General features: G+C 47.3%; 1 protein-coding gene across 6 annotated transcripts in view; it reads right to left on the reverse strand.

Moving 5' to 3' along the window:
- Nucleotides 1-12,744, reverse strand: part of MED24 (mediator complex subunit 24) — a 44,138-nt gene that overhangs the window by 18,954 nt on the left and 12,440 nt on the right. For 2 of the 6 annotated variants that reach the window (XM_061391687.1, XM_061391682.1), the window contains exons 1-3: nucleotides 4,914-4,992; nucleotides 4,307-4,495; nucleotides 4,137-4,219 (exon numbers count right to left, since the gene is read on the reverse strand). In XM_061391687.1, the coding sequence (XP_061247671.1) occupies nucleotides 4,137-4,219; nucleotides 4,307-4,436 (213 nt within the window). In that variant the 5' untranslated portion in view covers nucleotides 4,437-4,495; nucleotides 4,914-4,992. Of the gene's footprint in view, nucleotides 1-4,136; nucleotides 4,220-4,306; nucleotides 4,517-4,663; nucleotides 4,860-4,913; nucleotides 4,993-12,744 lie in introns of those variants that run through there. The other 4 variants (XM_061391684.1, XM_061391686.1, XM_061391683.1 and 1 more) reach the window with 3 other exon arrangements.

The raw sequence follows: 12,744 nt of genomic DNA on the forward strand, positions 1-12,744 counted from the left end.
TGTTTGGGGAACTAAGATCCTGCAAGCCACGTGGCACTGCACTCCCGCAAAAAATATAAATAAAATTCTGCATGCTAAGAAAAGAAAACAAGTTTAAAAACCGATAGAAAATTTAAAACATAAATAACAGACAATAATTACAAAATACAACACATTACAAGACACAAAAATCAGTAAGTAAGAATTCTTCTTCGGGTGATAAAATGGTCTGAGTTGATTGTAGTAATGGTTGCACAATTCTAAATACACTAAAAATCAGTGAACTGTACACTTTAAATGCATAAAATGTATGGTATGTGATTTATGGGCTTCCCAGGTTTCTCAGTGGTAAAGAATTTGCCTGCCAAGCAGGAGATGCAGGTTTGAACCCTAGGTCAGGAAGGTTCCCTGGAGAAGGAAATGGCAACCCACTCTAGTATTCTTGCCCGTGAAATCCCATGGACCGAGGAGCCTGGTGGGCTACAGTTCATGGGGTTGTAAAGAGTCAAATATGACTAAAGCGACTTACCACTTACGTACACACACAAAATTGTTACTTAAAAGATAAAGAAAACAAACTAATGATAAAAAACTGGGCAAACGAAATTCATAAGTAATTCACAGAATATATACAAAGAGCCAATAAGCATTTGAAAAAATACACTCATCATCACAATCGTGGAAATACATCTTATAATATGTTGTAATTTTTTGTCTCTCTGGAAAAAAAAATGTTAAAAGATACAACCCTGGAAAAGGTGTGGAGAAATACTCTCAAGCACTAGGGAGCAGGTGTAAACTGAGAGAATCATCTTTTGAGGGCAATTTGCAGGATCTATTATAATTTAAAACATGCGACTCTTCAAACCAGCAACTCCATTTCTGTTTATCTATTCTAGGAAAACAGTGCCAGATACGCAGAGAGGTTAAGTATAAGAACATTCAATGAAACACTGATTACAATGGTAAAAAATTTAAAACCACCACCACCTGACCTGCCTCTTGGGAAACCTATATGCAGGTCAGGAAGCAACAGTTAGAAGTGGACATGGAACAACAGAGTGGTTCCAAATAGGAAAAGGAGTACATCAAGGCTGTATATTGTCACCCTGCTTATTTAACTTATATGCAGAGTACATCATGAGAAATGTTGGGCTGGAAGAAGCACAAGCTGGAATCAAGACTGCCGGGAGAATTATCAATGACCTCAGATATACAGATGACACCACCCTTATGGCAGAAAGTGAAGAGCAACTAAAAAGCCTCTTGATGAAAGTGAAAGAGGAGAGTGAAAAAGTTGGCTTGAAGCTCAACATTTCAGAAAACAAAGATCATGGCATCTGGTCCCATCACTTCATGGGAAATAGATGGGGAAACAGTGGAAACAGTGTCAGACTTTATTTTTGGGGCTCCAAAATCACTGCAGATGGTGACTGCAGCCATGAAATTAAAAGATGCTTACTCCTTGGAAGGAAAGTTATGACCAACCTAGACAGCATATTCAAAAGAAGAGACATTACTTTGCCAACAAAGGTCCATCTAGTCAAGGCTGTGGTTTTTCCAGTGGTCATGTATGGATGTGAGAGTTGGACTGTGAAGAAAGCTGAGCGTGGAAGAAGTGATGTTTGAACTGTGGTGTTGGAGAAGACTCTTGAGAGTCCCTTGGACTGCAAGGAGATCCAACCAGTCCACCCTAAAGGAGATCAGTCCTGGGTGTTCATTGGAAGGACTTATGCTAAAGCTGAAACTCCAATACTTTGGCCACCTCATGTGAAGAGCTGACTCACTGGAAAAGACCCTGATGCTGGGAGGGATTGGGGGCAGGAGGAAAAGGGGATGACAGAGGATGAGATGGCTGGATGGCATCACTGACTCAATGGACGTGAGTTTGAGTGAACTCCGGGAGTTGGTGATGGACAGGGAGGCCTGGCGTGCTGCGATTCATGGGGCTGCAAAGAGTCGGACATGACTGAGTGACTGAACTGAAGAAATTAAGTATATATGGAACAGTACACAGCAGTTAAAAAGACCAAGGTAGGAAAAAAAAAAACAAGGTAGGGACTTCCGTGGTGGTCCAGTGGTCAAGAGTCTGTGAAGGAGACACAGGTTTGATCCCCGGCTGGGGAACTAAGATCCCATATGCCAAGGGGCAACTAAGCCTGTGAACCACAACTAGAGAGCCTGCAACTGCTGAGTCACGGTGCTCGAGAGCCTGTGCTCTGCAATTAGAGAAGCCTGAGAGCCAAAACTAGAGAAAGTAAGCGTGCCACAATGAAGACCCAGCGCAGCCAAAAAAAAACAAAGTAGATGAATATGTGCTAACGTGGAAATGAGACTTGATGCCAAGAGGAAAGAGGAAGCATAAGAACTACGTGCCAACTGAGGAATACTACTCAGCAAATTTAAAAAAGGATGAACTACTGACATATACAATAACATAAAGCTCAACAACATTTATGTTAAAAGAAGACAGAGCATTAAGAGTTAATACTAAATATGAGTTCATTTCTATGAAATCCAAATACAGGCAATATTAATCTATGGGCATAGAGAAAGGTGCTGAAGCTGAAACTCCAATACTTTGGCCACCTGATGCGAAGAACTGACTCATCTGAAAAGACCCTGATGCTGGGGAAGATTGAAGGTGAGAGAAGAAGGGGACAACACAGGATGAGATGGTTGGATGGCATCACCAACTCAATGGACATGAGTTTGAGTAAACTTGGGGAGTTGATGCTGGACAGGGAGGCCTGGCGTGCTGCAGTCCATGGGGTCAGAAAGAGTCGGACACGACTGAGTGACTGAACTAAACTGAACTGAATAGAAAACATTTAGTGGTTATAGGAAGATGGACTAGAAAGGGCACAAGGAAACTTTCTGGGAGAATGGAAATGGTCTATCTTATTTTGGATGTTAGTGACACAGGTATACACAGTTACTAAAACTCAAGGTTAATTAAAAGGGAAGAATATTTTAATAAACCTTTCAGAATATCCACATTTATCTGAAAGGCTTATTAAAATATTCTTCCTTTTTCAAGCTAAATATCTGATGTGCAAGGCCAGATTTTCTTCAGCTGAAACAGCCTACTGTAACAACTGAATGCAGAAGCAGCTATGAGAATTCAGCTGTAATCTATTAAGCTAGAATTAAAGAGATCTGCAAACATGTAAAACAATGCCACTTTCCTCACTCATTTTTGTTTTGGAAAATATGGTTACTTTTTCATTAAAACTTTATGTATATTAACATACAATGGGTTTACTTGTTACTTTTAAATACATAAGTATTTTTTTAATTTTTTAATTTCTAAAGTGGTAAATACAAATAGGTATAATACATATAAACAAAAGCTCTGCAGGAGTCTCAATTTTCAAGAGTATAAAATGGTCTAAGGCCAAAACCGCTACTTTAGCCATTGTTATTGTTTAGTTGCTAAGTGGTGTTCCAACTCTTTTGGGACCCCATAGACGGTAGCCCGCCAGGCTCCTCTGTCCATGGGATTTCCCAGGCAACAATGTTGGACTGGGTTGCCATTTCCTTCTCCAGAGGATCTTCCTGACCCAGGGATCAAACCGGTGTCTCTTGCTTTGGCAGGCAGATTATTTACCACTGAGCCACCAGGGAAGCCCTACCCTACTCTAGCCATATCACGTTATTTTCAATTCCTAAATATCATGTGATGTTTGTCTCCCAACCGTTGCATATTCTTTTCTCTCTGCTTTGTACACTCTCATCAATCTCCTTGGTTAATTCCCACTCAACACTCAAGTCTTGGTTTAAACATCACTTCCTCCCTGGTTGCTCAACCTGGGATTAGGTATCCCTCCCATGTACTCCCATAGTACTCTGTCCTATATCATAATCCCATCTTATGATTGACTGCTTATTCACATACCTATATTACTCACAAAATACCTGTGCGCTGGAATTAGACCTTGTTCATAGCTAAATCCCCAGGGCATATGTGAGTATTTATTGATAGAGCAAATTAATGTAATATTCATCATAACCACTGGAGTATTATTATTTTCACAAGAAAACTGAGGCTCAGGGAAATGATGTGTTCAAACAAATTCACCTAAAAATTTGAGCTGACAACTGTATTCCAAGCCTTTCACCTTCAAACCCTGTCTGGAATAGATAGAAGAGTTTACCTGGGAACTAATGGCATACTTCAGGTAAGACAGGATGAGAGGATTGGGGGAAGGTCCAATCATGGCCTGCTCCAGTAGTGCTTCTGCAAGGAGAATAACAAAGGAAGACTCAGTGTTACAACATTTCTGGGTTTAGCCCTCCCATCCTTCCTTCCTACTTCACTTAAGACCTGCTAGGTTGAGAATGTCCCAGGTGGCTCCTTTGGGAAAGAATTTCTTCATGTTGACTGCCCACTGGTAGTCACTCCATCGCTCCTTCCAAGCTTGCAAAATGGCTTGCTTCAGGTTCACCACCTTCATGATTTCACTCTGAGGAGACCGGGCCGGTAGCAGTCAGCCTTGAGGTTGGAGAAATCAAGCTAGAGAAAGGGAAAGGGATTCTGAGGAAAAGAATCGGGCGGGGCGATGGGGGATGGAGCGCAGACTTAGATGGAATGGAGTCGATATAGGAAGATTCAAGGAAAGTATAACTAGAAAGGAAAAAAAGGGGAAAGGGGCAAACAGGGATCCTATTAGGTTATTCCCACCTGAACCATTCTTCTTTAAACAAGCGCAGTAAGAAGAGAGTGTCAAAGGTGCTTAATACAAAGAATAAATGGGCAGTAAGGGGTTAAGCCAGTTCCGGTTGCCTAAATATGCCCTTAGCTCTGGCTGCGTCCCTCAGCCACTACTACCCCAAATCCAAATTTCTCCCCCCACTTCCTCCACCCTCCCCAACCCTGAAACTATAATTCCCTATTTCCTTTCCATCCATCACCTCCCCAAATTTAAGCCTACCGGACAATCTAGTTCTAGATCCTAGGTGTCGCCATTTTGGCACTTATAAAAGAGCTAGCTTTCTATTGGCTGACAATAACAAACATGAACCAATAGGAAGGCAGCGAGACACCGGTCACACCACTATGTCTTCTGGGAATTGCAGTTCCTTGGACTCAGCTAGCTCGGAAGCTACGAGAAGCTAGTCAGCCCGCATTGTTTCTTTCCTTGAGGGAAAGCCGAGTAGGAGCTGAGGATCTCGGAGACTCGGGAAGCTTAGGGGGAAAGGCTCTCAAAAGGCCTACCGCAATTAAGTTTCTTCCAGTGACATCACTGTGGACCTAGCATTTAAATCAAATTCTGACACCCTTTCATTGCCCGCTAGTTAGTAGGCACAACTCGGGTGTGGCATACGTTCATCCATAGGTTTTCTCTTTCCTGGCTTTTTTTTCCCCTCCGAAACCCCCGGATTTCCCAGAGTTCTTCTCCTTTCCACAACTATATTCCAAAGCGACACTGAGTCTCTGTCAGTTGAACACACCTCACCCAGCCCTTCACCCTAAAATCTGGCAGTTCTCTGGGAATCTCCTGGCCCAACCAACTGCTTGACTAAGGTAGACGTAAGGAGGAAACTGAGGTTTAGGAAATCGAAGATAAGAAAAGTCTAGGAACCTGTCACAATCAAGAGGGCCTAAGGAGACATGATGACTAAATGTAACTTGTTATCCTGGATGTGATCCTTAAACAGAAGAACCTTAGATGAAAACTAAACAATCTGAATAAAGCACGGACTTCAGCTAATAATAATGTATCAATGTCAGTTAATAATAATGTATCAATGTCAGTTATTAATTCGGAGAAGGCAATGGCATCCCACTCCAGTACCTCTTGCTTGGAAAATCCCATGGATGGAGGAGCCTGTTAGGCTTCAATCCATGGGGTAGCTAAGAGTCGGACACGACTGAGCAACTTCACTTTCACTTTTCACTTTCATGCATTGGAGAAGGAAATGGCAGCCCACTCCAGTGTTCTTGCCTGGAGAATCCCAGGGACGGGGGAGCCTGGTGGGCTGCCGTCTATGGCGTCGCACAGAGTCGGAAACGACTGAAGTGACTTAGCATAGCATAGCAGTCATTAATTGTAACACCTACCATACTAAGTAAAAGGTTAAAGGGGTAGGGATTGACAGTGAGGTATATAGGAATCCTCTCTATCTTCAATTTTTTTCCTATAAATCTAAAACTAAAATTCTTTTTTAAAAAATGTTTATTAAAAGCAGTATGATTAGACTTCCCTGGTGGTCCAGTGGTTAAGAATCTGCCTGCCAATGCAGAGGGCACGGTTCTAGCCCTGATCTGGGAAGATTCCACCCGCCGAGGAGCAACTAAGCCCATGGGTCACAAATGCTGAGCCCAGGCTCTAGAGACCAAGAGCCACAACCACTGAAGCCTGAAGGCCCTAGAGCCCACACTCCGCAACAAGAGAAGCCACCGAAGTGAGAAGCCCACAGACCACAACTAGAGAGCAACCCTCCAGTCATCTGAACTAGAGAACGCCTATGCTCAGAAACCAAGACCCAGCACAGCCAAACATTAATTAATTACTTTAAAAACATGATGTCTTGCTTTAACCTATTGAACCACATTATAAATAATTATGTCCAGTGTTTGGAGTATTAGCCTTTCTCCAACCCCGCCCCCCTTCCCCAGTGAGAAGCCAAAAGTAAATGCTACCCACCTCTGACTCCAACAGCTGGGCCTCTCCACACACAGCCCTCATCCCTGTCCTGCCCTGTGGACAGATCGCCACTAACATTTACAACCAGAACTACATTTACAACCAGAACAAGACAGTGTCCTGCCAGCCCTATTTTCAGCCCTGCATCCCATATCACAAGGAGCCTCAGATCCCCATCCATGAATCCAAGCTCCATCCATATTTCCCAATCACCATTCTTTGGTCACCCTTTAAGTGTCAGACTCAGTTCTCAGAGGAATGAATCTGGAAGAGCAGACCCCTCAGGCTCTGGAAGCAAACCTGCAGCTCTTGGGGCAAAGAATGACAGAATCGTGGGTGTCTGGAGCATAGTCTAAACAGGGAGACCAGAACTCCTGTTCTGAAGAGGAGAGTGCAGCTGGAGGAGACCCAGATCACATCCCTCTAAGGTCATGACTGCCTTCAGCTTCTTCCTTCCCCATAACCCACCCACAACCCCCTCCATTCTGCTCCCTTTAGTGCCTGCCCAAGCGACACCACTGGGGAATAATGTTTATACAAAACAGCTGCCAAATATGTGTAGCCAAAGCTTCCAAAGCAGGAAGGAGGGAGAACCCAGACTTCTCACACTTGACCTCCAAAATCCCCTCAGCCACACACATTGAAGCCGGCTACAGACCTTGTTTCTCAGCAGTCTCTCATGTACCTGGCTTCCCTGCTTCTCCCAGGCCCCCAACTCTACCTTCGCCCGCCTCCCTCCTCTTATTCCTTTGCTGTCACTGCAGCTTAGGGCTTCCCACCTAGACACATCCATGCATCCTGCAGCTCCACTCCCATCCCACAGAGCCCAAACTGTCCTCTCAGAGAAAAGCTGTCAACCTTGTGACTGCTTCTGACTTGGGCCCCATGGGAGTGGAGAATGTTTGGGCCCTGAGGAGAGTGGCATTCTGAACTCAGACCATCCCCTTCTGGGAGGAAGCTAGCAGACCTCTGGGGAGGGGTGCCTCCTCCCCCACTTTACAGTGGCAGAGAGGCGGCTTTTGTCATGAGACCATCTGCCTTCCCTGTCCCCCACCTCTCACCAGCAGCTCTTTCTCTTGGTTTGGCAGGGTTTCCCCAAGGACTGGACTTCTAAGGATTTAAAAGGACACCCTTTTATTTTTTAATTTTTTTTATTTTGGCTGTGCCGCACAGTTTGCAAGATCTTAATTCCTTGACCAGGGATTGAACCTAGGCCCTCAGCAATGAAAACATGGAGTCCTAACCACTGGACTGCCAAAGAATTTACTACAAGAATTCCCTTAGTTCTGGGTAAGGGCTATTTGCAGTTTTGCTACTTTGTCCTCTCTAGTGTGTCAGTTTCAGAGACTGCCTTTCCATACCCCACCTCTTTCCTCCAAATCAGAAGAGCTTCTAGGGCCCTGCAGGCTCTCTGACTTGCCCTCCACAAGACTGGGATTCCGTGATAATCCTCCAGTGGGTGAGAGAAGAGATGCCAGCATCCTCTTTGGGAGAAGGAAACCCTCCCCACACACAATCCCTCTCAAATATCCCTCTTCCTTACTCCACTTTCCTGGGCTGTCTGTTTCTTCTCTCTCAGCACTGATAGAAGCTGAGCTCTCACTTCCACCCTCTTAGCCCCAAGGTCCAAGCTCTTCATTTTGCTGGCTGGGGAAGGGGACTGGCTGGAGAAGAGGGGCAGGTAAAAGCCAGCCAGCTAGGTAGAACTTCCCTGGTGGTCCAGTGGCTAAGACTCTGTGCTCCCAATGCAGGGAGCCTGGATTTGACCCCTAATCAGGAAACTAGATCCCACATGCCACAACTAAGAGTTTGCATGCCCCAGCTAAAGATCCCACACGCTGCAAGTAAAGATCCATGTGCTGAAACTAAGACCCGGCACCTCAAATTAAAAATGAATAAAAACAAACAAATAAAGCCAGCCAGGCAGAGTGACATGGCAACACTGAAGGAGTAGCTGAAAAGGAACTAGGTTGGAGTGGGGACTTTCGGTGGTGTAAAATGCTATGAGGAATCGGGGTTTGGGTACCCAAGGGGATGGGAACACTCCTCATCTAGGCTGGAAAGAAGTGTAGAGAAAAGTGGCAAGTCTAAACCGAGAAACTGAAATACTTGGTAAGCACGCAAGGCACAAAGGGTGTCATCATCCCTTCTCTCTATAGGGAAGAACATTTTCCTTTGGACGCTTGCCTGGGTCCCCCCACTATGGGGAGTTAATTGGCAGCAGGTGGATGGGAAAGAAAGCAAGTCGTTCCCACACACTCCACACTCTGTACACAGCTGGCTCCAAACCAGTTCCCTCCCCTTACCCGTCCCCACGTTCAGCTCTCCACTCTCTGTCTATCTGGGGAAGGGGAGGATGGAGAAGACTGCAAGGTGGTCCCCCCCTCAGGGACAGCTCCTGGATCCCCCCCAGTTCCGCCTCTATCTTCCCACTGGCCCCAGGAGAGGTCCAGAAAGAGGCCAGCCAGGACAGCGAAAGGCAGAATCTGAACCTTTGAACCACTCTGAATCTGAACAACTCTGAATCTCAGAATGGTTTCCTCTCTAACACCTGAAGGATGCCTTCTCTCTCCACACCCTCCAGCAAGGAGGAGAAGAGAGTGCCATGATCCTGAACCCTGGACAGGCCACTGCTCCTCCCTTCTGGCTCTGAGAGCCACTCTGTCCTCTTGACCTCCACAGCTGCCTGTGCCATCTCTCCTTTAACTGGAGGGGGAGGGCTGTGGTGTGGCAGGTAAAGGAGACTGCCCCCCACCTCTTCTCCTGGCAAAGCAGGATGAAGGGGTTCCAGGTGGGAACCTTCTGAGACCAGAAGCTGGAAACGTTTAGGGGATCTGATACCTGACAGGTATTAAACGTTCAAAAAGAAAGTGTCAAATGAATGAACAAAAGTAGAAGCAGCTCTGAAAGATAACCTGGAGAAGGTGTCAGCTTCTTTTTCTACTTTTACCCTCAGATCCCAAAGCAAGGCTCAGCCAGGCCCGAGTCCCCTCCCTGGCTCTCTTTTTTGTGACCCATAAACAGGGCATCTGATGGGACAAAGGTGATTGATAGGGAGCAATAAGTGGTCACTTTACTCTTAGTTGGGCAACTGTTTGCTAATTTCTCAGTCTCTCATCTCTGCCAGCCGCCGATCCCCAAATCGCATAAACTGACCTCCTTTTGTCTCCTCCTTTTCCACTATCTTTTCTTGATTAAAAAATCAGTAAGAGAAAGAAATACCTAGGTTTTATGTTCTCTTAGTTGGTGATACCTCAGTTTATTCTTTCCAGAACTCCCCAATAAGTGGGGCTGTATCTGCGGAGTCAGGGGGTGTCTATTGGACACCTCATCACTTGCTGACATCACCCAGGGCCCAGGAGGTCAAAGGGAGATGGGAAGGGGAATTACTTATGCCCAGGCCACTGAGGGGCTCGTTCATTCCAGGGCAGGCTGACGGGGGCCTTGTCCCCGTTCCCCCAAACTGTTTGTGGATTCTTGGAAGGAGTGGAGAATGCTGGGTGGGGTCTTGGCTTCCAGGATTTGGGAGAAGCTCTTTAGAAAGCTATCTGGATCCCCAGGTTTCTAGGGGTGAGACCCTTGATCAGTCCTGGGGTGCTTCCTAGCAACAGTCTGGGAGGGAGAGAAGGAATGGAAGAAAGAGAGGGAGAGGCCTGGGCATAGCTGTTCCAATGGGAGCCCAGAGAACAGGCTGTTCTTGCTGCCTCCTTGGCAACCAAAGCCTAAGAGGGAGGGGGCCGTCAGACACATCCCTGCAGGGTCTCTATCCATCCTCACTTGAGCCCCACCCTTCTGCTCTCCCCTTGGACTCAGCCCTGAAGAGGTGGCAGGGATGGGAGGAGCAGCCTGGATAAGGATTTTGTGACAAGGAGGGAACGCGCTGGGGACGAAATGACTCTGAGATGAGCTAGAAGCCTTGAGAAATGGGGGTAGGCGGGGTGAGGGGTGGGAAGGGGAATGACGCGACCCAGGGCCAGGGTCTGTGAGCCTAGACTAGGGCTGGATCCTGGCATCTGGCAGGATGCCTGCTTTGGAGGCAGTGTGCCCTTCACTTTGCCCTTGTCCAGGTCTGTTACCAGCCCATGTCGGGAGTGAAGGAAAGTGAGAGAGGTAAGGAGAAGGTAGGACGGGTAGACTTTCCTCTTTGAATTCAAAGTGCCTGCTCAGGCCCTGGGGAAAAACAGATAGATCAGGAGGCACTTCATTATCTATGGCTCTGGGTTTAGGATTTCATAAAGTCTCCCTCATCCAATAACTTTAGGACCTTTCATTAGAGAGATGTGGTGGGGAAGCCAGAATGGAGGGAAGAGGAAAACCATAGTGCTTGCACCTTCCCGCTCTGGACTCCATCACCCTGCCCTAATCCTGACTGTCGTTAGACCTCTTCACCGCCTCTGGTTCTGGCTGATGGAGGCAGAAGATACAGTAGCTCATCTCATAAATGTGTCTTATGCACTGAGATTATCTCCCAGCTCCCTGGGCAACCCAGTCCCAAAGGGCTGTTTCCACACATGGCACAGCCTGCACCCTGGGCACTGCACAGCACAGCCCTGCCCCCTGCCCCACCATATCAGCCAAATCCCATCACTGAGGTGGCATCGATTGGCAGACAGCCACCCTCGGTGCTCCTCCCACTGCACGCTGCCTTGACCCTGAACGATCAGCTTCCTGCCCCACACTGCAGCTGTTGCATGTCCACCATGAGCCCAGGCAGAACCCACAGGTTCACTGACTGCATGCTGACTCTGCAGGCTGCAGCTCTAGCTCCCCGCTGCCATTTCCCTTCCCCCATCTGCAAACCCCTCATCACCAGCACTCCACTCTGCATCCCAAGGGTTTCTCCCTAACTGCCCTTCTCATCCCTGTGATTCCAGGGAGGTCCCAAGAGAATTATCCTCCCCTCATCCATGCATTGCAAATGCCAAGACCCCCTGTAAAAGAAGTGGCTGCAACAGAGCCAGGATGCAGGTGGCTGAGACTAAGAAAAGCGAGGGCAGCCCAACTCCCATAGGCTGTTGGTCAGAACCCCACATTTGGCAAGTGATTCTGCCTAGTACAAACTGGGCTCTTGGTAGAATAGTTCTCCTTCACACACACACACACACACACACACACACACACACCAGCTCTCCACACACACACACACACACACACACACCTATCCAAGAGCAGACGGTGGAGACAGGGCCCCGCCCTGGGAGCCGTGGGAAGGCTAGGGCCCCCGCTGGTAAAACTGGGCTAATGACAGCGGGGGAACCGGCGGGGCCAGAGGGGGTGCTGGGGTAATTAGAGTCCTGCCTGCTGCTGGGAGATCTCGAGATGAAAGGGGCTCTGGCGTCACCGGGTTGGTTTTATGTCCACGAATGCAGGTGTGTGTGTGTGTGTGTGTGTGTGCGTGCGTGCGCATGAGAGGTGGGGCTGGCATGATGGAGACCTCTCCTTTGGGGAAGGGGATCTATTTTTTCGCAGCCCACCCTTCTCTCTGGACTGGCCCTGTACATTTGGATGGGGAGGGGCAAAAGTGGAAGGAAAACCCACTGTCCTGAAGCTGAGAGTTAAGGGGGGTAGGGCAAGCCTCGCCCCCTCCCCAGCTCAGAAAGAGCACCAGATTGTCGAGGAAATGACTGGTGGCAGTGAATAGAAAAAGCCTACATTGGAGGAGGGTGACATTTGAAAGGGGAGGCAGTGGATCAGGCAGGTAATGTTAAAAATGAGCCTGCAAGGGAGATAATGGGGAAGCATACCCCCAAAAGGATTAAAAACACAGGATGGTTTAATTTAAGAGGACCCCAGGGGTCACGTGCTCAATCCTCGAATTGTAAGGTTGAGGAAGCTTGTTACCTAGAGAGGTGGTGATTTGCTCAAGGTCATACAGTGAGTTACTGGCAGAAAAGGGACCCGAACTCAAAACAAACTCTAAACCGTCTGCGGTTTGGTGTTTAGACTTTCTCCCGGACTTCTAAAGTGCAGGCGGCTCGGCTCGCCGATGTGCCCTTCTCCATCCTCGTGGTGCCACCCCCCAACCCCCCAATTCTTGCAGCAAGCGAAGGCTATGTTTTAAATGACATCTCTTCCAAAATATGTCACCAAGCACCACTCCTGCCGGAGCCGCCTG

This window comes from Bos javanicus, chromosome 19 (assembly GCF_032452875.1).
Source record: "Bos javanicus breed banteng chromosome 19, ARS-OSU_banteng_1.0, whole genome shotgun sequence".
NCBI lineage: Eukaryota > Metazoa > Chordata > Mammalia > Artiodactyla > Bovidae > Bos > Bos javanicus.